The sequence below is a fragment of the Macaca fascicularis genome, chromosome 9 (assembly GCF_037993035.2).
Source record: "Macaca fascicularis isolate 582-1 chromosome 9, T2T-MFA8v1.1".
Taxonomy (NCBI): domain Eukaryota; kingdom Metazoa; phylum Chordata; class Mammalia; order Primates; family Cercopithecidae; genus Macaca; species Macaca fascicularis.
Window position 1 is genome coordinate 35,966,676 of NC_088383.1, and position 24,763 is coordinate 35,991,438.

At 40.0% G+C, this 24,763-nt stretch overlaps 1 protein-coding gene across 50 annotated transcripts in view; it reads left to right on the forward strand.

Annotated features, from left to right (window-relative positions):
* CREM (cAMP responsive element modulator) overlaps positions 1–23,570 on the forward strand; it is an 86,702-nt gene extending 63,132 nt beyond the window's left edge. For 12 of the 50 annotated variants that reach the window (XM_045361926.2, XM_045361930.2, XM_065519975.1 and 9 more), the window contains 2 exons: positions 18,004–18,160; positions 22,336–23,570. In XM_045361926.2, coding sequence (XP_045217861.1) covers positions 18,004–18,160; positions 22,336–22,480 — 302 coding nt within the window. In that variant the 3' untranslated portion in view covers positions 22,481–23,570. Of the gene's footprint in view, positions 1–6,185; positions 6,268–6,979; positions 7,616–12,512; positions 12,549–18,003; positions 18,161–22,335 lie in introns of those variants that run through there. The other 38 variants (XM_045361928.2, XM_045361931.2, XM_074001420.1 and 35 more) reach the window with 20 other exon arrangements.
* The last annotated feature ends 1,193 nt before the right edge of the window (positions 23,571–24,763 follow it).

Here is a 24,763-nt window from a genome sequence, read left to right on the forward strand (position 1 = left end):
GCCCAGGCCGGAGTGCAGTAGTGTGATCTCGGCTCACTGCAACCTCTGCCTCCTGGGTTCAAGTGATTCTTCTGCCTCAGCTTCCCAAGGATCTGGGATTACAGACATGTGCCACCACGCCTGGCTAATTTTTGTATTTTTAGTAGAGACGGGGTTTCACCACGTTGGGCAGGCTGGTCTTGAACTCCTGACCTCAAGTGAAGGCCTCAGCCTCCTAAAGTGCTGGGATTACAGGCATGATCCACCGTGCCCAGCCACATGAATGAATTTTTAAATTAAGTAAATATCCTTCATTTGGGGATTGCAAATGTTGTACCTAATAGATTTATATTACCTAATCTGTGACAATTTAAGTATTCAGGCTATGATGCCCCAAATTTGAGTTTTTCCCCAGCTGTTACTTTCAAGTCTAATTTCTAGGTAATTCATTTCAAAACAAATGCTGACTTTGGGTTTTTTTGTTTTTTGTTTGTTTTTTTGATGGTTCTTAGTATGTTTGAATTCTGAGGTATCCATTCTAGTTCTTACGGAAGCTGTCAGTAGTGAAATAAAAGTTGAGATGTAGCCCTAAGCTTTTAGGGTTACCTGAGATTTCAACTATTTCAACTGGATTTGCGATATACATTAATTTAATTCAGTTGTGCTTATGATAACTATAATAGATGTATTTAATATAGCTTTCAAAACTCCTGTGTTTTAATTGAATTCTGTTCCTTTTGGTCCATTTGCTTAGGATTCAGGATTTAGCACTAATTTTTTTTTTTAATTTATTTTATTTATTTATTTATTTATTTTTGAGATGGAGTCTTGCTCTGTCGCCCAGGCTGGAGTGCAGCAGTGCGATCTCGGCTCACTGCAACCTCCGCCTTCTCGGGTTCACACCAATCTCCTGCCTCAGCCTCCCGAGTAGCTGGGACTATAGGTGCCCGCCATCACACCCAGCTAATTTTTTTTGTATTTTTAGTAGAGACAGGGTTTCATTGTGTTAGCCAGGATGGCCTTGATCTCCTGTGCTTGTGATCCTCGTGATACAAAAAATTAGCTGAGCGTGATGGCAGGCGCCTATAGTCCCAGCTACTTGGGAGGCTGAGGCAGGAGAATGGCGTGAACCCAGCAGGCGGAGCTTGCAGTGAGCAGAGATGGTGCCACTGCACTCCAGCCTGGGTGAGAGTGCGAGACTCCGTCTAAAAAAAAAATTACTTTTCTTCACAAGTCACAAAGATATTTTTCCACATTTTTTTCTATTTGCTTTATGGTTTTACCTTTCACATTTATGTCTTTAATGTATCTGGGCTTCACTTCTGTGTATAGTATTTGGTGGGAATTCATTTTTAACTTATATGGAGCCATTCCCAAGGGTTTGTTGTTTCCTCATTGGTGAATGGGGAAGCCTTAATTAGACAGTAGGTTTGCTTGTGCACATGGATCTGGCCCGTCTTCTGTCTGATTCATCTTTTTCTGAATGCCAGTGCCATACGTGTTTGTTATCTCATAGAACAAGTTCCCCTTGTCTTTTTTCTCAGTTTGATGGAGGGTTAGCTTTTTGTGCACTATTATTCTTTCATATGCATTTGGAATAAGTTTGAGTTTGTAAGTAGTAGTAGTAATAATAATAAAACCAATGATGAGACTGCATTAATTTTGTTTTGTTTTGTTTTTTGAGACAGAGTCTCGCTCTGTTGCTCAGGCTGGAGTGCAGTGGTGCAATCTCCGCTCACTGCAAGCTCTGCCTCCTGGGTTCACGCCATTCTCCTGCCTCAGCCTCCTGAGTAGCTGGGACTCCAGGCACCTGCCACCACGCCCAACTAATTTTTTTGTATTTTTAGTAGAGAGGGATTTCACTGTGTTAGCCAGGATGGTCTGGATCTCCTGACCTCATGATCCGCCCGCCTCGGCCTCCCATAGTGCTGCGATTACAGGCGTGAGCCACTGTGCCTGGCTGAGACTACATATAATTTAGGGACAGCTGCATAATGTTAAATTGACCTATCCCAAACCATAGAATGTCTTGTTTATTCAGATCTCATTTTACTTCTTTTAACAGTTGAACATTTTTCTTCATGGGGGTCTTGCATATTCTTTCTTCAGTTGGTTCCTAAATACTTTATGGGTTTTGTTGCCGTTACAATGGTACCTTATTTTTTGTTATATTTTCTCATTGTTGCTGGTGTAGAGAAATACAGATTATTTTAAGTCGATCTTTTATCTATTAACTTTGCTAAACTCTAATTACTTCTAATAATTTACTGATTCTTTGTGAATCGGTCTGTGATCCTATGTGAATGTTTATACAAATAGTGATGTTTTATTTCCTTCCTTCCAATCTTTATTCCTCTTTTCTTTTTTTCTTTTCCTTAAATAATCATGGCCAGGAGCTCCAGTTTAAACGCAGCAAGGCCAGTGGGCATTCTTGTCTTCCTGAACTTAGTGGCAGTGTTGCCTGCCCACCTTCTGCCTTCATCTCACTGAAGGGCTGTGTCAGCTTCTTTGTGGATTCTCAGTGCCTGTCTTGGCTGATGCCTCAGCAGTATTTAACACTGTCAACTTCTGCTTCCTCTGCTTCCTGAGACTATGTCCTCCTTGCTCTTCTCTCTCTGCTGCTTCTCTGTCAGTCTCGTTGCTGGGCGAAGCTTCCCCTGCCCCTGTCCTGAGTGTTTCAGTGATCTTCACGCTCGCTCCCCCACCCTCTTCCTGCTGAGCTCCCTCCCTGAAGGACTCCCTCCCACCCTGGCTTCAGTTCACTGTGACTATGTCCTGACTCCAGCTGGTTCCTTAGATGGCCCACACATACCTCTGATAAAAATCCCTGAAACCCGTTGTTCCTATCTTCAGTGACCAACCACTACTATCCCACCTGGTGCTTGATGCCAGAAACCTGGATGTTGTCCCATATTCTCCCCAGTCTCCACTCAAAGTCACTGTGTAGATTCTTCTCCCTGGCTGAACCATACATGCTTCTGCCACTCCACGCCCCTCTGTCCTGGCCCTGGCCCTGGCCCTGGCCTGGGTGCTGTCCCTCTGACCCAGGCTACCCCTGTGGGCTGCAGTCTCCAGCAGCCACCAGAAGCTGGCTATTGTGGAATAGCTTTCTGATCCTCCTAATCATGCCAGAGGCATCAGCTCCTTTCTTGGCTCAGTTTTTTGGGAATTGTTCCTGAAAATTCAGCTAGACTCTTCATTCCTCACAGTGATTCTGGGAGCCACTGATACTTCTTAAAAACCGCAGCTTCTTGCCCCTAACATCTCCATTACTGCATTGCACTGTTTTTCTTTTCTTCTTCTTCTTCTTCTTTTTTTTTTTTTTTGAGACAGAGTCTCACTCTGTTGGCCAAGCTGGAGTGCATTGGTTGGAATGCAGTGGTGTGATCTTGGCTCACTGCAACCTCTGTCTCCTGGGCTCAAGCATTTCTCCTGCCTCGGCTTCCCAAGTAGCTGGGATTACAGGCATGTACCACCACGCCCAACTAATTTTTGTATTTTTAATAGAGATGGGGTTACACCATGTTGGCCAGGCTGGGTCTCGAACTCCTGACTTTAGGTAATCCCCCCATCTCGGCCTCCCAAAGTGCTACAATCACAGGCGTAAACCACCGGCACCTGGCATCTGGGGTCTTTTTTATAAGGGCATTAATCCTGTTCACAAGGGTGCCACCCTTATGACCTTATCACCTCTCAGAGGTCCCACCTCCAAATACTATTGCATTGGAAGTTAGGATTTCAACAGAGGAAATTGGGCAGGGATACAAACATTCAGTCTATAGCATCCTCTCGAAAGCATCCATAAATGTCTGTGACCTGTTTAGACAAAGCCCCAAATCTTTCATGTGGCCCAAATCTTTGCTTTATCAAAGCCTTGCTTTCTTTAATAGCTGCCTACCTCTCCATTTCTCCCTCTTTTGTAATACAGCTCTTCATTTCCTGGAATAGGCTCTCTCCCTCCAGGGCCGCCTGCACACATACTGATTGCCTGATAAGAATACTTTCCCTGATTGTATGCCCTACTCCTGTTTCACCTTAAATGATTCTTCCTCCAGGAAGCCTTGCCTATCCTCCACATCTGGCTTAGGCAACCCCCTGTGAGTTCCTGCTGTACTTCCTTGGGCACACATCATGTTATATTGTGGCTCTGCGTGTCTTGGTAGATGGTAAGTTCTATTTGGACAAATACCTAGCACAGACCTTGGCATGTGATAAGTGTTCAGTAAGCATTTACCAAATGAAAGTGAAATATTCTTCCTCTGAAAATGTGATTTGTTCCATGTGTGATTTGTTCCATGTGAGATTAACTGGTCCAGGGAATATATTAAAACTTTACTAAGAGCAGTAATCAACTAAGCAACCCATTTCCCTTCTTTCTTTCCTTCCTTGACTTTTTTTTCACACCAGTATTTATTGAGCATCTATGTGCCAATTTAAAGGAATGCTGACGTAAAAATCAATTTCTTACTGATTTTCTGAAATTTGAAATAAAATTTCCTAAGCATTCTTGGGCCCAAACCCTCAGGTGTGGCTGGGACAGCAAAGAGTCCCTGCTGGAGCCCCAGATTGGGGTTGATGCCTAGGTCTAGGTGACCATCCAGGCTTTCTTACTCAGCCAATGTATCTTCAGCTGAATTGAAACCCTAGCCCCCTTGTCAGGTATCCTGGAGAATTACTAGAAACGTGGACACCCCCTGAAACTTTACCTCCTGAGCATCTGAGGTGTACAGTCCTTACCTTTACTGGAAGATGATTAAATTAAATACAGTTAAAATGTGGTGGGATGTCCTTTCATTGACATAAGGTTGGGTTGAATTCTAATCATACAAGGGGAAAGGGCTTTGTACAACTCACTGATAAAAACAAAAGGTCGGCCAGGCGCTGTGTCTCACGCCTATAATCCCAGCACTTTGGGAGGCTGAGGTGGGCGGATCACCTGAAGTAAGGAGTTCGAGACCAGCCTGGCTAACGTGGTGAAACCCCGTCTCTACTAAAAATACAAAAATTAGCCAGCTGTGGTGGGCACCTGTAATCCCAGCTACTCGGGAGGCTGAGGCAGGAGAATCATTTGAACCCGGGAGGCGGAGGTTGCAGTGAGCCAAGACCGCACCTTTGCACTCCAGCCTGGGGGAGAATAGCGAGACTTTGTCTCAAAAAAAAAAAAAAAAAAAAAAAGACAAAAGGTCTCAGTGGCATGTCACTTATTTTTTTGCAGTGGAAATGCCAATAATTTTTTTCCAGGCTATGGTCTGTTCTATGGTTGAACATTTGCCCATTTTTGTGTCTAACCTTATAGTCACTGAATTTTCTATAATGATCCAGCTTACTATGTGCTGAGCCTTCATTAAGTGATCCAAATAAAATTTGACATTTTAAAAAAAATGTATAAATAGTAATTTTGATTTATTTATGAATTTTAAAAAATCACAAAAGTCTTTTCAGGTTGGTTTAATCTGGTAAAACAATGTATTAGGTTGAATCAACATGAAACTGCTATTTTTGTGGGCCAAAAGGTCAAATATCAGCAAGTTCATGTGATTCAGTCTAGTAGTTATGGGGGAATACTACATAATACTTGCTCCATTGGCACAGTGAATTTTAAAAATTTCATTATCTACTCCCTTCAAGTGAAAGTAGCATATTCTGTATCACCTTAGGAAGAGTTGGATTTTTTGATGGTGTAGCAAATAGCTCAGCAAATAAAAATGTGTTAAGTAAACACAGGTGGCTGGATATTTCTTGGTGAATTTAGAAGTGACTATGGAATACGGTATTTCTTTCCTGATAATCAATGTGTTTTTTGTTTTTTTTTTTTTTGTATCCCCAAAGTTTAAATCTCCAAGTGTTTTTTTCCTCCTGTAAGTTAGGAAAATGTATAGCGTTTATTCTCACTATGTTTACCTAGAAACCTTGGACACAACAATAATAAAGAAGTAGCCCTGTAAGATACAATCATGTAACTTTTAGTGCTAAAAGAAACATTATTATTATTATTATTATTATGCCAGAGCCCACCTCAAACAGATTTCTATGTAAAAATGAGAAACAAGAGCATTAAGATGGTTTATTACAGGAAGAGTTTTTATAGGGCTGGGGTTTCAGTGAGCTCGCCTGTGACAAAGCAAATTGATGGCAGTGATAGGCTAGTGATGTCATTGTGATGTCAGTCCTCCTGCTTATCCTGCACATGCTTGCTAATTTGGAACACTTTATGTTGAACTGTGGTAGAGGAAACAAGACAGTTCTGTCTGCAGAAGCCCATTATGGCTGTAACTGGAGATGACACAGGTAAGAATGTTAAAGAGGGGTTTCAGTTAATTCTGCAGATTGTTTTGAAGTTTAGGAAGTATTCAGGAACATCTGAGTGTTTCAGAAAGTGTTACTCTCCTAGTCACTTAGGTTTAAGACTTTTTTGAAATACACATCTATATATATTCAGCTCACTTTGTTAAGGCATCTTAGTGTGATTGTTTCTTTGCTCAATATTCTATTGCTTGCTTGACTGAGGCACTAATCCTCTCTTCCTCCCTCTGTCCTCCCTCCCCTCCTCCCCCTTCCCCCCTTCCCCTCCTCCCTTCCTCCCCTCTTCTCTTCCCTTCTCTTCCTCCCCTGCATCTCTGTGTCTCTCTTTCATGTGCATACCATTCTGCCCTACTAAAATAAGCTGTTACTTCATCTGCAACCTGTTGCAAATTCAATCTAGCCTCAGGTTAAACATACAGTATATACTGTTCACGTTCTGATTTCGTTACTGTGGGCAAATGCAGCTCCAAACAGAATAGGAAAAACCCGCGTGTTATGGATGTTTGTGTGCCTACTTGTTTCTTTCCTCCTGTATTTAAAATGGTCTGTTCAGCTAATTGAGTTCAAAGGGCTGATGTCATTACATTTCCTGGAATCGTGTTTCAGCAGGGGAAGTGGAAAAGTTAAACTCCAAGCGAGCTGCACATTGACGTCAGTTCCGAGTCATGTTGTGATTTAGTCAGTTCCTTTCTGTTTTGTAAAATGCTGCTGACAGATTTAGAGTTAACTGGCTCACCACTGCCTCTGCCTCCAAGCTCCCTTTTAGACTGAATAGCTTTTCTTGTTAGCCCTACTTTAACATTTCTTTTGAAGTGGGTATCTGCTTGAAGAGGGAGACACGTCACGAAACTGTAATGCATGAACAGAACTCGGGAGTTGTCTGGCCAGCTTAGTGGTAAGATCGAGCCTCCTACTGAGGCCGTCCCTGCACGCGCCTGGTGAGAAATGGACGATGTATGTATAAGCTGGCGGATTCTTTACTCTTAGTCCATCTATAGGAACTTGCGATTCAGAGCGCTCTCTAGTGTTCAGTCAGGGAAGTGCTTGTCTTTTACTTACTCTCCCAGCCTCTGGTATTTAAATTTGTAATGGGTTATTTTTCACTAGGTTTGCTTTTCTCAGTAACAGATAGTGATTTCGAAAGACTTAGTTACTAATAACCTTTGTGTGCTTGCAGCGTTGTTTATTCAGTGGTCTTGTTTGTAATACAATACTGAATTTGCAGTTGAATTAAGAAAGAGTGGATGGTTTTAAACAACTTCACTACAATTTAGCTCTTCGAAGTTAATGGGTCTCAGCCCTCTTTCTGGATAGGAACACTGGATTGTCTTGAGTAAGTAAAACGTGTATTACATTGTTTTTAAAACTGTCTTGAGGAGCTATTTTTTTTTCTCAAAGAAGGTTTGTGAAGTTCTAGAGATGCTATAGACTGCAGAACTCAAATGATGAATTTATTTTAAGATATAGATGAACATCTCAAACACTGCATGTCATATGATTCTTAGAACCAGAAGGCACTTTTGTACATACATTTATTTTCTAAAAATTACTGGTTTATATCTTTCTTTACCAGGCCTTTCATTCCTATTCCCCTTTTGACTTGTCTAAGCATAAGACTCATAACAACAACAAAAAAAATAAAATGATGTGAAAACGCTGTGTACTTTTTTTTTTTTTTTTTTTTTTTTTTTTTTTGAGCCGGAGTCTCGCTCTGTCGTCCAGCCTGGAGTGCAGTGCTGCCATCTCGGCTCACTACAAGCTCCGCCTCCCGGGTTCACGCCATTCTCCTGCCTCAGCCTCGTGAGTAGCTGGGTCTACAGGCGCCTGCCACCGCGCCCGGCTGATTTTTTGTATTTTTAGTAGAGACAGAGTTTCACCGTGTTAGCCAGGATGGTCTCGATTTCCTGATCTCGTGATCCACCCGCCCGCCTCGGCAACGCTGTGTACTTCTAACCACTATTTATAAATAGATAAACATTTTTGACATTTGTTTTTACAGAATGAACATAACATCCTTGAAAGTTTTTTTCACAGTTTTACCAATAATGCTACACATGATTGAATTTCCCTTTCGAATTTAAACTTATCAAAATGCTGAAACTTTAACATGTCAAACAACAGAACACTTTTTCAAAAGACCTGATTTTGCCTTTGGAAATCATATTTTTTAAATCTGGTCAATTCTTACAGAATCAGTGCTACTTGAAAAATGAGTAATACGTTTTATTTCATTTTTATTTATTTATTTATGAGACAGAGTCTCGCTCTATTGCCCAGGCTGGAGTGCAGTGGCACGATGTCAGCTCACTGCAAGCTCGGCATCCTGGGTTCACGCCATTCTCCTGCCTCAGCCTCCCAAGTAGCTGGGACTACAGGTGCCCGCCACAATGCCTGGCTAATTTTTTTTTTTTTTTTTTTTGTATTTTAGTAGAGACGGAGTTTCACCGTGTTGGCCAGGATGGTCTCGATCTCCTGACCTCGTGATCTGCCCGCCTCGGCCTCCCAAAGTGCTGGGATTACAGGCATGAGCCACCGCGCCTGGCCTCATTTTACTTTATTTTTTAAAGCCAAAAGAGCACAGGATTAAGGGACTTTTTTGAAGGTGTAGTAGAGTAGCTTTAGGAACCAGACCTCTGGGCTCTCAGTTCTGGGGTAACCCTGTGGATCGGCAGACCAAGTAGATTGAGCTAGATTAGTGGCTTGCAAACTTTTCAACCATGACCCACATTATATCACGACAAAGTGGACCTATGTGTGTGTGTGTACCCTACATTTATATAAAACATGTTTCAGACATAATTCTTATCCTTAACAAAATGTGATGTACCCATAATTCCTTTTCTGTCCTTTTTTTAAAATGCTTTTCTTGACCCATGACATTTACTTTATGACCCGTTAATGGTCTACAGCTTACAGTTTGAAAAACTCTAATCTAGACCGAAATCAGGCTCCTAGCACTAATGGCTGGCCTAGAAAAGATATTAGCATTTACTTACAGGATCATGAAATGAAATATAAAAAGTAAATGACTGGGCGCGGTGGCTCACGCCTGTAAACCCAACACTTTGGGAGGCTGAGGCGGGCGGATCACAAGCTCAGGAGTTCAAGACCAGGCTGACCAACATGGTGAAACCCCGTCTCTACTAAAAATACAAAAATTAGCCAGGTGTGGCACGCATCTGTAATCCCAGCTACTCAGGAAGCTGAGGCAAGAGAATGGCTTGAACCGGGGAGGCAGAGATTGCAATGAGCCGAGATTGTGCCACTACACTCCAGCCTGGGCAACAGAGCAAGACTCTATCTCAAAATAAATAAATAACTGACTATAGTTTATGGGATTATGTTATTGACTTTGTGGGGCATAAGTTACATTTTTATTAGAAATTGCCTTTTGTTTTATTCATAAACTGATTCTGTTAGCATAATTTCCTATCTTTTAGACTCTGAGTCTCACGTTGCATTCTGGCTGGATTTCTGAATTGTTGAAAACAAACTTTCCAACAAATTTGGAAAATGAGTGTCTTAGTTAATATTTGATGCATGAGAATAAGGATATATATCATCTTTGTGAAAGGAGGCTATTAGCAATTATTTTTGCTTAGAAATATTTACATAAAATAATAATTTGGAGGCCCGACGTGGTGGCTCACACCTGTAATCCCAGCACTTTGGGAGGCCGAGGCGGGCAGATCACCTGAAGTCAGGAGTTCAAGACCAGCCTGGCCAACATGATGAAACCCCATCTCCATAAAAATACAAAAATTAGCCAGGCGTGGTGGCACATGCCTGTAATCCCAGCTACTCGGGAGGCTGAGGTGGAAGAACCGCTTGAACCCGGAAGATGGAGGTTGTAGTGAGCTGAGATCGTGCCATTGCACTCCAGCCTGGGTGACAGAGCGAGACTCCATCGCAACAACAACAAAAAAGAATAATTTCATTTAGATTGTGACAGCTTCTTGAAGTTGGTAGCTGAGCAAGTTATAATCACTTTGGAAGTGGAAATAACAAGGCATTTATCTACCTTAAGATTCAGTAAACCAAATCTGCAGGGTGAAATTGGAAATTACTCATGTTATTTTCCTACTACTTTTGAAAAATGTATAATGAAATGTAATTTGGAATATTTATTTCACTTTGCTCTGTTTTATTTGCCTGTATGAATATATTAGGAAAATATATTTATTCATTTATATTCTAATAAAATAATTATACTTTGCATTTATGTAAACTTTAAAAAAATCACTTAATGTTACAAATAAACATGAATACAAACTGTAGCAAGTGCTGTCAAAGAAACTATCAGATTGTGAGTGACACAGAAACATCTGGACATACAGGTTAAGGGATCAAGTAGGCCTCACTAGGAAACCATGTTCAAATGCTAAAAAAGGCAGTTTACAGGCATTCTCACTGATACATGCCCAGCTACACCCGGGTCAGACTGGGTAAATGACTTCCAATTTCACAAAGCTAGCAAGTAGTGAACCTGTTCGAGTCTTCAGAATCCTCGGGTTCTGTTCATAGCATATTAATGTGACTCCTCAAAACTCACCTGACATTGACACACGAATGCAGTGTCATGTGAGTACATGCTGCTACACACTGCTTATAAAACATATAAAATGAGGTTAGGTTAGCATCATTTTAAGTCATTAAAATGGCTTTTTTTTTTTTTTAAAGACAGAGTTTCACTCTTGTTGCCCAGGCTGGAGTACAGTGGCGTGATCTTGGCTCACTGCAACCTCTGCCTTCCAGGTTCAAGTGATTCTTCTGCCTCAGCCTCCCAAGTAGCTGAGATTACAAGCGCCCACCACCACACCTGGCTAATTTTGCATTTTTAGTAGAGACAGGGTTTCACCATTTGGTCAGGCTGGTCTTGAACTCCTGACCTCAAGGGATCCACCTGCCTCAGCCTCCCAAAGTGCTGGGATTAAAGGCATGAGCCACCACAGCCAGCCTAAAATTGAATTTTTTATAGATTATTATTACTCTCAGAGAACAATAGAGCATATATTTGCTATTATATGGAACATTAAATTTCAGTGTTCATAATTTCCCATCTTTTTTATAGACTGACTCATAGATTTTCACATACTAAACAACTTTAAAAGGTCCTTTATGTATAACTTACTTAGCTGGGCTGTGATAATAATTTCATAATGTGTGCATATGTGAAAGCATCACATTGTACACTTGGAGTATATACAATTTTTGTCAATTACACCTCAAAGCTGAAAAGATTTTGGTGAGTTATCTATGCGGTCTATGTGTTACAGTGATTGTAGCAAATTTGAAAATGATCAGTGCTTAAATAGCTATTTTTATGTAGGATTTAATTTTCACGGAGAAGGGAACGTTTTTGGCAGTGTGGGACACCAGGCACGGAAATGTAGGATCTGGGTATTAGGAGCAGGTGGTGGTAGGGAGGAAGAGAACCACAGCAGTGGTGGTGATGTCAGCAGCTTACCAGAGCTAGGGATAGAAGCCCCCGACTTAGAAGTGTGACATCTAAGTTAACCTCTGCTGCTTACTTAAAGGTGTATTTAGGATTAGTGCCATGCTGTGAAATGGCGTATGAAAGCAGGAACTCTCTATACGAAAATGTTTTTTATTCAGTCTTTGTGCTCAGTACTACAGATATCTTAATAAATAAGCAATTGAATAAAATCACCATCATTTGGAGTGCTGAGAAATGATTTCACTTTGGAATTTACCAACATAGGTACTTGGCTGGGTTTCTTATTTATTTCTTTGTTTCCTATTCTCACTTGAGGTTTTTTTTCAGTTTTCTTCTTTCCAGTCTGATGAGAGTATATCTTTGGCCATTCGAGGTTCTATTATAAATGATTGCATACATTGAAAAGGACATCTTACATTATCTTTAATAATATATTCTCTAAAGGAATATAATGATATATAATTTTATAAGTTTTTAATAGGCATATTCTTTAACAAAATAAGGAATAAGAGCCATAAATTTTGATTCCTTGGGTTTGTTAGAAGGGAAATTCCAGGGGGAAATGGGTTTATGGATGTTATATGTGTTTTAACTAATATACATTGTAAGCATAATTTGGAACATTGTCTTTCAGAACTTAAGGAGGGGAAGAGGAAGGGAACTAACATTTGTGGAGTGCCTGCCATGTGCCAGGCACTGTGCTAGACACTTTGACATACATTATAGGGTTTATTGTGAGTACTAAATGAGATACTGTATCCCCATTTTACAGATGAGGAAACTGAACTTGCCCCAAGTCACATGGCTGGTAAGTGGCAGAGCTGGACTAGAACCCAGACTCCAAACCCCATGCTTTTTCTGCTGTACCGTGTTTAAAGCTTGCAAAGAGAGGTATGAAGTTAATGACCAAAACTGAGAGTTCTAGGAATTTTCTTTTCCCATGAAATATTTGATACTGAACCTAAAAAAAAATTTTAAAAATGCTTTCATGTCAGGAGCTAGATGGAAACACGTCATAATGAGAACGCCTTTGTTTTTAAAATGCTATGTTAGACTTATCTAAAGTGCATCTAAGTAAGATTTAAGAAATAATGCCTTTTATCAAGAAAGGCCACTTTGAAGAGACACATCGCATCTTGTAGGACTTTCCATGTCTTAGAGGTAAAGGTTTAGCTATAATAATGTAAGTTTATAAGAAAGACTGCTTATTTTAAGCATTCCAAATGACAGCAGCCTTGTGCAAAACCCCAGGAAGTTCAAATTTTACTTCATATAGCACACATAAACTCATGAAACACCCATTATATGCCAAGTACTGTGCTAGATTCTAGGGGATTCTGGGGTTAAAAAGATACTATCCCTGATTTGTCTTAAAGTTTTTGCTTTCCTGAGAATAAAGTTAGTGTATAAATATCTTACAGTCTTTCTTCAATCATGATTGTTAGTCCCCCACTGATAACCCATATATTTTCAGAATATGAAAATTCTAGAATAAAAATAATTTGGACACTTTCAGTAGTTAAATGGGACAGGAAGTGGCCTTTATAAGAGTACAGGAATAGCAGTGTGTCATCAGAGAACGCAGGATGGTCTTTGAACTGTGATCCTTGGTATCTTATCTGCTTTAAATTTCCACTGAGTTCATATTATTGGAAATTTGAAGCTAACTAAGATAAATATTTTTTATAACTTGTTTTAAAATTAAAACTTGTGACATTTAGATTTTTTCAAAACAAGAGATTTTCTTTGTATCTTTATTTTTTTAGGAGACAGGGTCTTGCTATGTTGCCCAGGCTGAACTTGAACTCTTGGGCTCAAGTGATCCTCATGCCTCAGCCTCTGAAGGAGCTGGGATTACAGGCATGAGCCACTGTGCACAGCTGTCTTTGCCCATATCTGTTAAAATGTACTTTACTAATAAGATTATATTTGAGTATATGGAATTTGTCCATTGACCATTAGAAGTATACCACTATATAGATCCGTTGGGATATTATAGAAATTTATGCAAATTCCTACTAATTTATACTAATTCCTGTTTCTGGCTTGAACTAATGCACTGTCATTTTTATTTTATTGAGGGAAGTAAAAGGAATATATGATACCTCTGAAAAATTATAATAAAACCCAGTCACCTAACATCTCAGAACTAATACATCTGAATATATCATCCCCTTCCAAGTTATTTTAAAGTGGTATTTTTTTCTGAGCTATTGCTCAAAATGTTTTTAAGAATTCTTAGTTTGGAATTGCCATTATCTTTCATGGTGCCAAATTTGGTCCCTTGAGGGTGGTTGTTGCTTCTGGAAACAGGCAAGAGTTGTTGAGAATCATTTCTGATAAATACAAGGCCAATGAATGAACTTCCTTTTTTCTTTTCTTTTTTCCTTTTTTTTCTTTTTTTCCTGAGACAGGGTCTTACTCTGTCGCCCAGGCTGGAGTAAAGTAGCATAGTCACGGCTTACTGCAGCCTCAAACTCCTGGGCTCACATGATCTTCCCACCTGAGGCCCTGGAACCACAGACGCATGTCACCACACCTGGTTAATTTTTGTATTTCTTGTAGAGATCGGGTTTCTCCATGTTGCCCAGGCTGGTCTTGAACTCCTGGACTCAAGTGAACCTCCCACCTTGGCCTTCCAAAATGCTGGGATTATAGGTGTAAGCCACCATGTCTGCCCTTGAACTGCATTTTTCACCTGTGACTAATGCAGGGTCACCTGTGACCCACCCTTTTTAAAAAAAAAAAAAAAAGTTTTTTGTGGCCGAGCGCAGTGGCTCACGCCTCTGATCCCAGCACTTCGGGAGGCCAAGGTGGGTAGATCACGAGGTCAGGAGTTCGAGACCATCCTGGCCAAAATGGTGAAATCTCATCTCTACTAAAAATACAAAAATTAGCCGGGTACGGTGGCAGGCATCTGTAATCCCAGCTACTCGGAAGGCTGAGGCAGGATATTTTGCTTGAACCTGTGAGGCAGAGGTTGCAGTGAGCCGAGATTGTGCCACTGCACTCTACCCTGGGCAGCAGAGCAAGATTCCGTCTCCAAAAAAAAAAAAATTTTTTTTTTTTTTTTTTAAACTAGCTTTTGTATATCATGGAACCATCCTGCTCTAACTTCATATTACAAGAAAACAGCAAACGTCTACAGAACTAGAGTGTAATGAGCCCCTCTCTACCTATTACTTTTACTGCACGTCTGTGTGAGCAGTGTTTGGAAAGAACGATCCTAGACCGAGGTCCCTATCCATGCTGCCTGCACGTGTCATCCTGGTGTCATGTAAACTTCTCATTCCTCACTGGCTATTGTTCCAATTTTAGAAGGCCTAGGTGGCCACCAGCTGTTCCATTGTTTCAGCCTTTATTACCCCATAACCTTCTTCCCTGGATGTGGGTGAAGAGAGAAGAGAGGAGAACTATGTTATTCTCTGCTCCACTCCATCTCCTCTGACAATACGATGAAGATACTTTAAACAATCTGTTAAGTTAGTTTATAACTGGCTTAACGTGACTTTCTTAACTATCTCAGAGCTATACAGTTTTGTATGACTCATTGAGTTGTCTGTGTATGCATTATTTTGAATAGTCACAAAAACAAATTTAGGACTTTTCTCAAGTTTATTCATATGCTGGTGATCATTAGTCACAATTAGGCCGGGCGTGGTGGCTCACGCCTGTAATTCCAGCACTTTGGGAGGCCGAGGCAGGCGGATCACAAGGTCAGGAGATGGAGACCATCCTGGCCAACCTGGTGAAACCCCGTCTCTACTAAAAATACAAAAATTAGCTGGGCATGATGGCGTGTGCCTGTAATCCCAGCTACTCGGGAGGCTGAGGCAAGATAATCACTTGAACCAGGGAGTAGGAGGTTGCAGTGAGCCAAGATCGCACCACTGCGCTCCAGCCTGGAGCCAGCAAAACTCCAGCCTGGAGTCAGCAAAACTCCGTCTCAAAAAAAAGAATTATTACCTATCACCAATGTTTTAAAATTACATGTAGAAGGAAAAGGCAGTACAACCTTATAAATGATATTTTTATTAATTCTATGAAAATCTTTAAGTGAGCTTCCTTGAAAGCCACGTGTTTAACTGTTGTATTCTTTCACCTAATTCTCAAGCCTTAGAAGGCAAAAATCTGGCATATACCCAAATAGAAGCACATAAATCAGTTAATCTTTGTTTAACTGTTTTAAACAAAGTTTCAGTGATAATATCCTATTTAGCTGACAAAGTATTTGTCTCCCATGGGTAACATTTCACTTCTTATTCAATAGGTATAAAACATTTCCATGAAATATAGAAATGCTGTATTTTCCTCTTTTGATTGTAATTTAGTTCAGACAATTGTTAATAGAATTTGATAACTTTTTAAGAAATCTTTTTTCTTGCAGTTAGCTTTGAGAGAGCATATATTTTGTAATGTCTCATCAGAGTGACAAACTAACTCTGGACCATACGTTTCAATGTTGAAGCGTTGGTGGTAGAAACGTTTTATCACTCGAATCCATCTGTCTTTTCTAGGAAGCTATGTTTCTTGCAGTAGACAAATTTTGAATGTAAATTAGGAAACTTTGAGAACTTACTTTCAGTATTTTATCTGAATACTAAGTAAATATTAAACCCTGTCTTTTAACTGTATGGTTATACTATGCTTAGACAATACTTTTAAATGAATATTTACAAATGTATTATTTTTCCTAGGAAACCTAAGAAAGACAAAAATTATCTTTCTGCAGAGAAACTAGGTTTAAGCAGAGCTTTGCTGGGTTTTTGTTGTTGTTTTTTTTTGTTTTGTTTTGTTTTGTTTTTTACTGAAACTGCAGTGAGCTCAATTCCTTCCAGTGCTTCAATAATTTTCTAGTAATGAGAATTGCACTTAAAGACATTCAGTGACTGTTTCAGGCATGATATGGAGTATAGGAAAATCTCTAAACTGAAACATTCACAGGATGGAGATATTCTGCTTCATGGAAATGTTTGCAGTGGTGTGCTACAGTCAGCTCCTGCTGGCTTGTTAGAGCCTATTGTTAAATTTTCAGGCCAGGTGTGGTGGCTCACGCCTGTAATCCCAACACTTTGCAAGGCTGAGGCAGGTGGATCACTTTACGTCATGAGTTCAAGACCAGCCTGGCCAACATGGCAAAACAGGATCTCTACTAAAAATACAAAATTAGGCAGGCATGGTGGTGCACACCTGTAATCCCAGCTACTTGGGAGGCTGAGATACAAGAATCACTTGTACAGGGGAGGCGGAGGTTACAGTGAGCCAAGATTACACCACTGCACTCCAGCCTGGAGCCACTGAGTGAGACTGTCTAAAAAAAAAAGCCGGGCGTGGTGGCTCACACCTGTAATCCCAACACTTTGGGAGGCCGAGGTGGGAGGATCATGAGGTCAGGAGATTGAGACCATCCTGGCTAACACGGTGAAATCCCATCTCTACTAAAAATACAAAAAATTAGCCGGGCGTGGTGGTGGGCGCCTGTAGTCCCAGCTAATTGGGAGGCTGAGGCAGGAGAATGGCGTGAACCCTGGAGGCGGAGCTTGCAGTGAGCTGAGATTGCGCCACTGCACTCCAACCTAGGCAACAGAGCGAGACTCCGTCTCAAAAAAAAAAAAAAAGAAAAGAAAATGTCAGTACCTTTGTGAGCTGGTTGTAAAACAGCGATTATTAAAAATTAAGTGTGTGTATGCACACATTTTATTTATTTATTTACACATTTAAAACAGTACTCAAAACTCATAATTTCTAAGTATTTTCTCTGTGCTCTGTGGGCATTGGCATCTGTTTTGTCTGTATGCTGTGTGCTTACTACGTGTGTGTCTTTCCAACTCTATGATCAGCAAAGTCACCTTGGCAGCTTGAAATTGGCCATGTATTTACACCATGAGAATTATCGGAACACTACATATCAGGGCTTTTTCATTGTTTTCCCCTGAGGACTGTTTATTAAATATTTATTAGCACACCACTGATTTTAAGCTAAATGAGCACCTGTGAGCTTTTGCATTTGATAAAAACCTGTCTAAAATGCATTAGGACACTTTTCTCCTTAAATATTTAGAGCGTGCTGAATATCATTGTTCTAAGTGCTGAAGAAGATCTTTAATACTTGAGATTGCTATAATGCTCAGAATAATTATCTTAAACATTACAAGATCACCTCTTATGAGATGTCAAAAGCATACCGTTTCCAGGTCAGTTTTATGTAAAATGCCAAATTGTGAATTCTTTATATAAGCTCGAAATACTTTGTTTTACTGCAGCTGCCACTGGTGACATGCCAACTTACCAGATCCGAGCTCCTACTGCTGCTTTGCCACAGGGAGTGGTGATGGCTGCATCACCCGGAAGTTTGCACAGTCCCCAGCAGCTGGCAGAAGAAGCAACACGCAAACGAGAGCTGAGGCTAATGAAAAACAGGTGAGATGTTTCTCAGGGAATCGGTAACTTCTAGAACACTTTTTTAAAATTACAATTTTCGCTGGGTGTGGTGGCTCACGCCTGTAATCCCAGCACTTTGGGAGGCTGAGGCAGGTGGATCACGAGGTCAGGAGATAGAGACCATCCTGGCTAACAGTGAAACCCCGTCTCTACTAAAAAATACAAAAAAATTAGCTGGGTGTGGTGGCGGGCGCCTGTAGTCCCAGCTATTCGGGAGGCTGAGGCAGGAGAATGGCGTGAACCTGGGAGGTGGAGCTTGCAGTGAGCCGAAATCGCACCACTGCACTCCAGCCTGGGCGACAGAGCAAGACTCCATCTAAAATAATAATAATAATAATAATAAATATTAATAATAACAATATATTAATAAGTAATAAAAATAAATTCCAGTTTTCAGCCAGGCGTGGTGGCTCACGCCTGTAATCCCAGCACTTTGGGAGGCTGAGGCAGGCAGATCACAAGGTCAAAAGATCGAGACCATCCTGGCCAACATGGTGAAACCCCGTCTCTACTAAAAATACAAAAATTAGCTGGGTGTGGTAGTGTGCGCCTGTAATCCCAGCTACTTGGGAGGCTGAGGCAGGAGAATCACTTGAACCCAGAAGGCGGAGCTTGCAGTGAGCCAAGATCGGGCCACTGGACTGCAGCCTGGGTGACAGAGTGAGACTCAGTCTTAAAAAAAAAGAAAAAGATTACAGTTTTCATAAGCTGTTTGTCCCAAGTTACATGTTATGTGGCATTTCATGTAGGTTTGTGCTCTGTGTGTGTTATTAGTTTGTCTTCTAGTCAGAATTCCTGGCCGTTAACTATTTCATCATCAGGAATTACATCCCTATGTTGTAAGGGTAGTGTTCAAAAGATACAGTAATTTTTTAAAATAATGATCAAAGGACTTCATGAGAAACAAAGAGCTATTTTGTATTTAGTGTTTGCTTTGTGAAGTAGATAAGTCGAATTTTTTAGCTTCTCTGAGCAAAATAAATTGAAGTGTAAGTGAAGCATTTCTTTTTGACATTTTCTACATGTAGTTTCCTTTTGTCTATTTTGTAACTTTTTTCCTCTATTACACTGAAATACATATTTAATATGATAAATTCTAGTCAAGTGCAAATACAAACTAACAAAAAGAATTAAAATCATCCATGGCTCTAATCACTTAGGATACCTCCTATTATAGTCTACGTACTTCCAGTCAGCTGTCATTTTCTCTCACTTTTTCTTGCTCCATAACTCTGTAATTTTATTTTTTAAGCAACATATTATAAAATGCTATTTTCTAAAACTTTTTAAAAATTAAAACATAAAATTTTATTTAACTTGTATATTATTTCTTGGTTTAGTTTTTATTATGGATAATGGTGCAAATTAATCTGATTTTCAAAAGGAACAGAATTGTCTTAAGAGTTTCTCAGTAGTCTTGTCACCTTAGTCCTAAGTGTCAAATAATGTCCTCATTGTGTGCAGCTAGGACAGAGGCTCAGCAGTGTTTGTTATCAAGGGTCCAGGCTCCCGCTCCCGGCTGTGTCATCTTCAGCATGTATCAGTCATTCTCATGATCACAGCGTGGCTGCTGAACCTCTAGCCATTGCCTCAGACAGGAAGAAGGAAGAAGGGCTAGAGCCAAAAATTGGGGCTAGCTGAGGTCTGGCTCAACTGCAAACATTTCCTGGAAGACCCTCCCAGCAACTTTCACCTACATTTCATTGGCCAGAAATAGGTCTTTAGTCCCTAGCTGTATGGGATTCTGAGAAAGGTTTATTTTCGCTTTCTAAATCTCAGTTTCAGAGAAGACAAGAGAAAAGCAGATGATACCTGGCTGTTAGGTTGCTCATTGTCTGTTTAGCAGGTTTTAAGTGCTTTGTTCTACTGTGTCTTTAATGCTTACATGAGAGTAGGTGATTATTATGCCCAGTTTACGGATGAGGACCAGAAGTTCAGAGATGTTAAAGTTGGTCAAGATCACATGGCCCAAACTGGGCAGAACCAGGGCAACCAGGCAGTCTTTATTCTAGAGCCTGTCCTCTGTCCCAGCATCGGGCACCCCGAAAATACCCCATGATAACCTGCAGATTTCACTTCCTGGGAAAGTGTGTAGGCTTTAGTCTTTCACAGATCTCTTACATATTCTCTTTTTATTCTTTGGTTGGTATCTATATTCGATATTTCATTATATTGCATTTCTGCCAATCCAGCAACAGTTTTTATTTCTTTCCAGCCTTGTCAGAGTTTCTTCTTTGCCTTGCATTTCCTCTCCATGCTGAGGATATACTCAGACACATGCAAGCCTGAAAACTGAGCTCACTATTAATAGAAGAAACAGGTGTTTTCCATGGCTGAGGAGTACTTAGGAATGTACCATCTACTGATATGATCGGGGAAAGCTTTGTGCCTGGAACATTTTGACTCTAGTAATATGTGTGTCTGTGCGTGCACACACACACATGCACACTCAAATGTAAAATATGAAGTATGAATATTTATAATAGCTTGGTAAATAAAATGTTAAAGATTAAACACCCACAACACTACTATTAGGTCTTTAAATTTTTCATTTAATGGTAAGCCTGTTTTGTAAAAGGACTATCTTCCTTCTAGATCTAGAATTTAATATAATTTACTCATGAAAACCTTGGTATTCATAAATGAATTTCAGTTCCTTTGTGGAAAAGAGTTGAATTATGTTCCCAAAGTGGCAAATGTGTGTTTGGATTTATTCTTAACTTTTCCAATTGCATCATTTAGATTAAATTAGTCACTATAACGTTCAATTCAATTTTACATTTTAAATTTTTTTTTGTTAACCAGCTGAGAAGTCTGAGAACTTTGTTCGTTCACAGGGTGAGTCCATTGTTCCTGGCTAGGAAGCGGGGGTCGATCTTTTCCTGCAGTTCATTTGGATTGAAGGTTCTTTGCTGACTCTTGCTTCCACAGTGAAAACACAGATATCCAGTCAGTGAGAGTCAGCTATCTTAAAAAAAAAAAAATCACGTATACATCACATGTGGTTCAGGATACTAATTGGCATTATAGAAACTGGCGTTTAGACATTCAACACTGCTTTTGTTAACCTATTTGGATGATAATATATGTTTCAGTGTAGGCTTTTTTGACATGAAGGGTGATCTACCTCAAAGGCAGTTATTCTGGAATTGAATCCTCCAAAATGAGGCCAATCAAAGGGTATCTTCTACAGAGGAGTTAAGGGAAGTGGTTGCCGTCCCTCCCACCCTGAAAAAAAGAAAAAGAGAAAATGTTGGCTCTACTTATTGTTTTGGTGGGGTTATGTATGAAAATGACTAATTCAACTCATCTGTTTGTGTTGTTGCTTTGGCTACTGGTCTGTTCCTTCTTTTGGGGCTTATTAGTGCTTTAAAATTCAACATATTGGATATTAAATGCATGTGATGAGGAAACAGTCTTGAAATATGCCCGAAGTTACTCAGTAGCTTCTTTTTTATAATTTTAATTGTGGTGGTCTCACATTTGTGGGTTTAAGTTGTCTGAGTTATTGAGTGTTGTATTTTGTAGCCCCCGTCTTTAATTTTCAGAAGCACTGTCCATTTCATTTCGGTTTATAAAAATGCACATCTTTTGTTTATTGTTATGATTTATCCATGTTGTGTTTTCTAGCCAATAAACTGTGTCTTGCAGTCACAATTGATCTTGTTTTACTGAGATTTAGTTTTGAAGACTAAAAATCTCCAGTGTTGATATTTAAGGTTTTTGAAGATTCTTATAATCATTTTTGATCGCATAAAATTAATTTATTATGTTGGAGTATGTGCCTTTTGAGAGACAAAAAAATTAAAGAGAATTGAAAGGATCTATAAATGTTTTTGTAGAAATTCCACTTGGGGATGTGGTCCTATTGTAGTTTACTGAAAACAGTTCTGCTCATTGTTACCAGTGGAATGTGTGCCCTAAGAAAACACCATTTGTGATGAATGCTGGGCAAACTGTGTTCTCAAGTCATTCCTGTTGTCCGATGGTTATCTTACAAAAAGCATGTGCTTGGTTATGTTTGTTATGTGGCTTTGTACAGTCCTTACCTAGGATCGATTGGCTGTTGAGTTCGGGGGGCAGAAGTGCACTGACCCACTGTGGATTGTGTTGGAAGGCTGTTCCTGTAGTCATTTGCCTTGTGTTGGTTCCAGGGAAGCTGCCCGGGAGTGTCGCAGGAAGAAGAAAGAATATGTCAAATGTCTTGAAAATCGTGTGGCTGTGCTTGAAAACCAAAACAAGACTCTCATTGAGGAACTCAAGGCCCTCAAAGATCTTTATTGCCATAAAGTAGAGTAACTGTCTTTGACTTGGACCTTGTTTACTGTGAACTCTAATCAAGGCAGGAGATGCAGCAGTCCTACTTATTGCCATGTGGACTTGTGGAAAGGACACGTGTGACCCTTAAGAATCCAGTTCGGATTAGTGTTTGAAATTGAATTGGGAATGTTGTTCCAGGATGTGGAATGCAGCTGTGATCACACTTACCGAGCTTACTTTGACCTGTTTGTCAATAGCATGCAAAAAAATGCTTTGTTTGCCCTTTGCTTCTGCTTTTTTCAGGGAAGCTGCCAAAGAATGTCGACGTCGAAAGAAAGAATATGTAAAATGTCTGGAGAGCCGAGTTGCAGTGCTGGAAGTCCAGAACAAGAAGCTTATAGAGGAACTTGAAACCTTGAAAGACATTTGTTCTCCCAAAACAGATTAGTAGAAATATTTAACTATGAACTGAAGACAGCATGTATAGTTGCTTTTGAAGGAATACAGTATATAGCTGGCAAGAATGGTGGCTTCTTTTCTTTGTATCATTCATCTTCTTTAATCTCTTAACATTCCTAAAATGCTTCACTGTATATAGTTAAGTCATAGCTATAACTTCAAATTTTTTAAAAGAGACAAACTAAAAAATGTATGTAACAGATTCTTAAAATGCAATATTTGTAAGGCTTGTTCCAATGCCACATACTTGCAGCTCCCATTCTCTGTGTCATCAGTAGTGTCCTATGCAATAAAATTATTTGCAGGTCTTTAAATCATTTTAGGAAAGGATGATCAAAAATAATGCATCCAGCAGTACAATGAAAGTAAACCACAAAAAAAATACCTCAGGAAAGAATAGAAAGAAAGTCTATCTAATGGCATGCCTATATGAGAAGAATAGCCTAGATATGAATATATGGCATTTGCAGATTTTTATATTAGTTGCTTTGTTAAAAAAAAAAAAAAAAAAAAAAAAAAGATTGTATTGCTGTCCTTGAATGCCATAGTCAAAGAGAGTTTTTAATAGAACCATGTTGGTTGCACTTTGTAGTGTTTGGTGCTCATTTAAATATCTGAACATTTACTACAGTTTTTAACTGTATTGTGTAACATAAAAGATCTTGCAGAAGTTCTTAGTGTCGGTTTAATATTAACTAATGAAAGTGATGACATATTTTTTCTATCTGGAATGAGCCTGTTGGGATCACATTGCATACCTTCCGGGTACAAGTCAGTTTCTACACCGGGTGCTGATCCTTGCATTCACCCTTTCTACCATGTCATGGTGGGGATGGCCGCAGGCTGTGCACCCAGAAGAAAAGAATGGCTGTTAGCGTTTCGGCCTTCGTGATGGCCTGAGACTATCTGTAGGTGGTCTGGAGCTGTCTGGCTGGTGGCCCCCTATTTTGCCATTTAGCGAACAACCACAGAAATTTTAAAAACAAAAGCATCCCAAGATTTTTTCATTTCAAAAAGCCTCAAAGTCCACATTAGATCAGATATCCTGCTGTCGGCACATTCAGCTGAGGTTCATTACAGTCGAAGCCGCAGTGTGATCTACGTTTCATCTTGTTTTAATAATAAAAAGCTTCAGGAAACAAGCCCAAAGCCCTTACCACAGGATGCTCTGTTCCCTCTCATTCCCTGACATTTCTTGATTGTCTGCTGCGTGCTGGACTCTGCTGTGTTTCCTACTGTGACTTCTGCTTTAAGGATGTCCCCGCCCCACCCCCCAGTTTCAAGGGTAGATCTGGTCAGTGTGGTGGGAGATAGAAAATTGGGAGGTGGTTTGTGGAGCATCCAGCTGCTGCTTCTCCTGTACCACTGGAATTCTTTCCCTTATCTGTCACTCCCAGCAAGTAGGGCATGTCATTGTTGGCTTTCTTTAAAAATATGTATTCTCCCTTCAGAGTCGGAGCTCTGAATTTTCTTTCTTTCTTTTCTTTCTTTCTTTCTTTCTTTCTTTCTTTCTTTCTTTCTTTCTTTCTTTCTTTCTTTCTTTCTTTCTTTCTTTCTTTTCTTTCTTTTCTTTCTTTTCTTTCTTTTCTTTCTTTTCTTTCTTTTCTTTCTTTCTTTCTTTTTTAAGACAAAGTCTTGCTTTGTCGCCCAGGCTGGAGTGCAGTGGCGTGATCTCAACTCACCACAACCTCCACCTCCCGAATTCAAACAATTCTCCTGCCTCAGCCTCCCAAGTAGCTGAGATTACAGGCATGCGCCACTACACCCAGCTAATTTTTCTATTTTTAGTAGAGATGAGATTTCACCACGTTGGCCAGGCTGGGTTCAAACTCCTGGCCTCAAGTGATCCACCTGCCTTGGCCT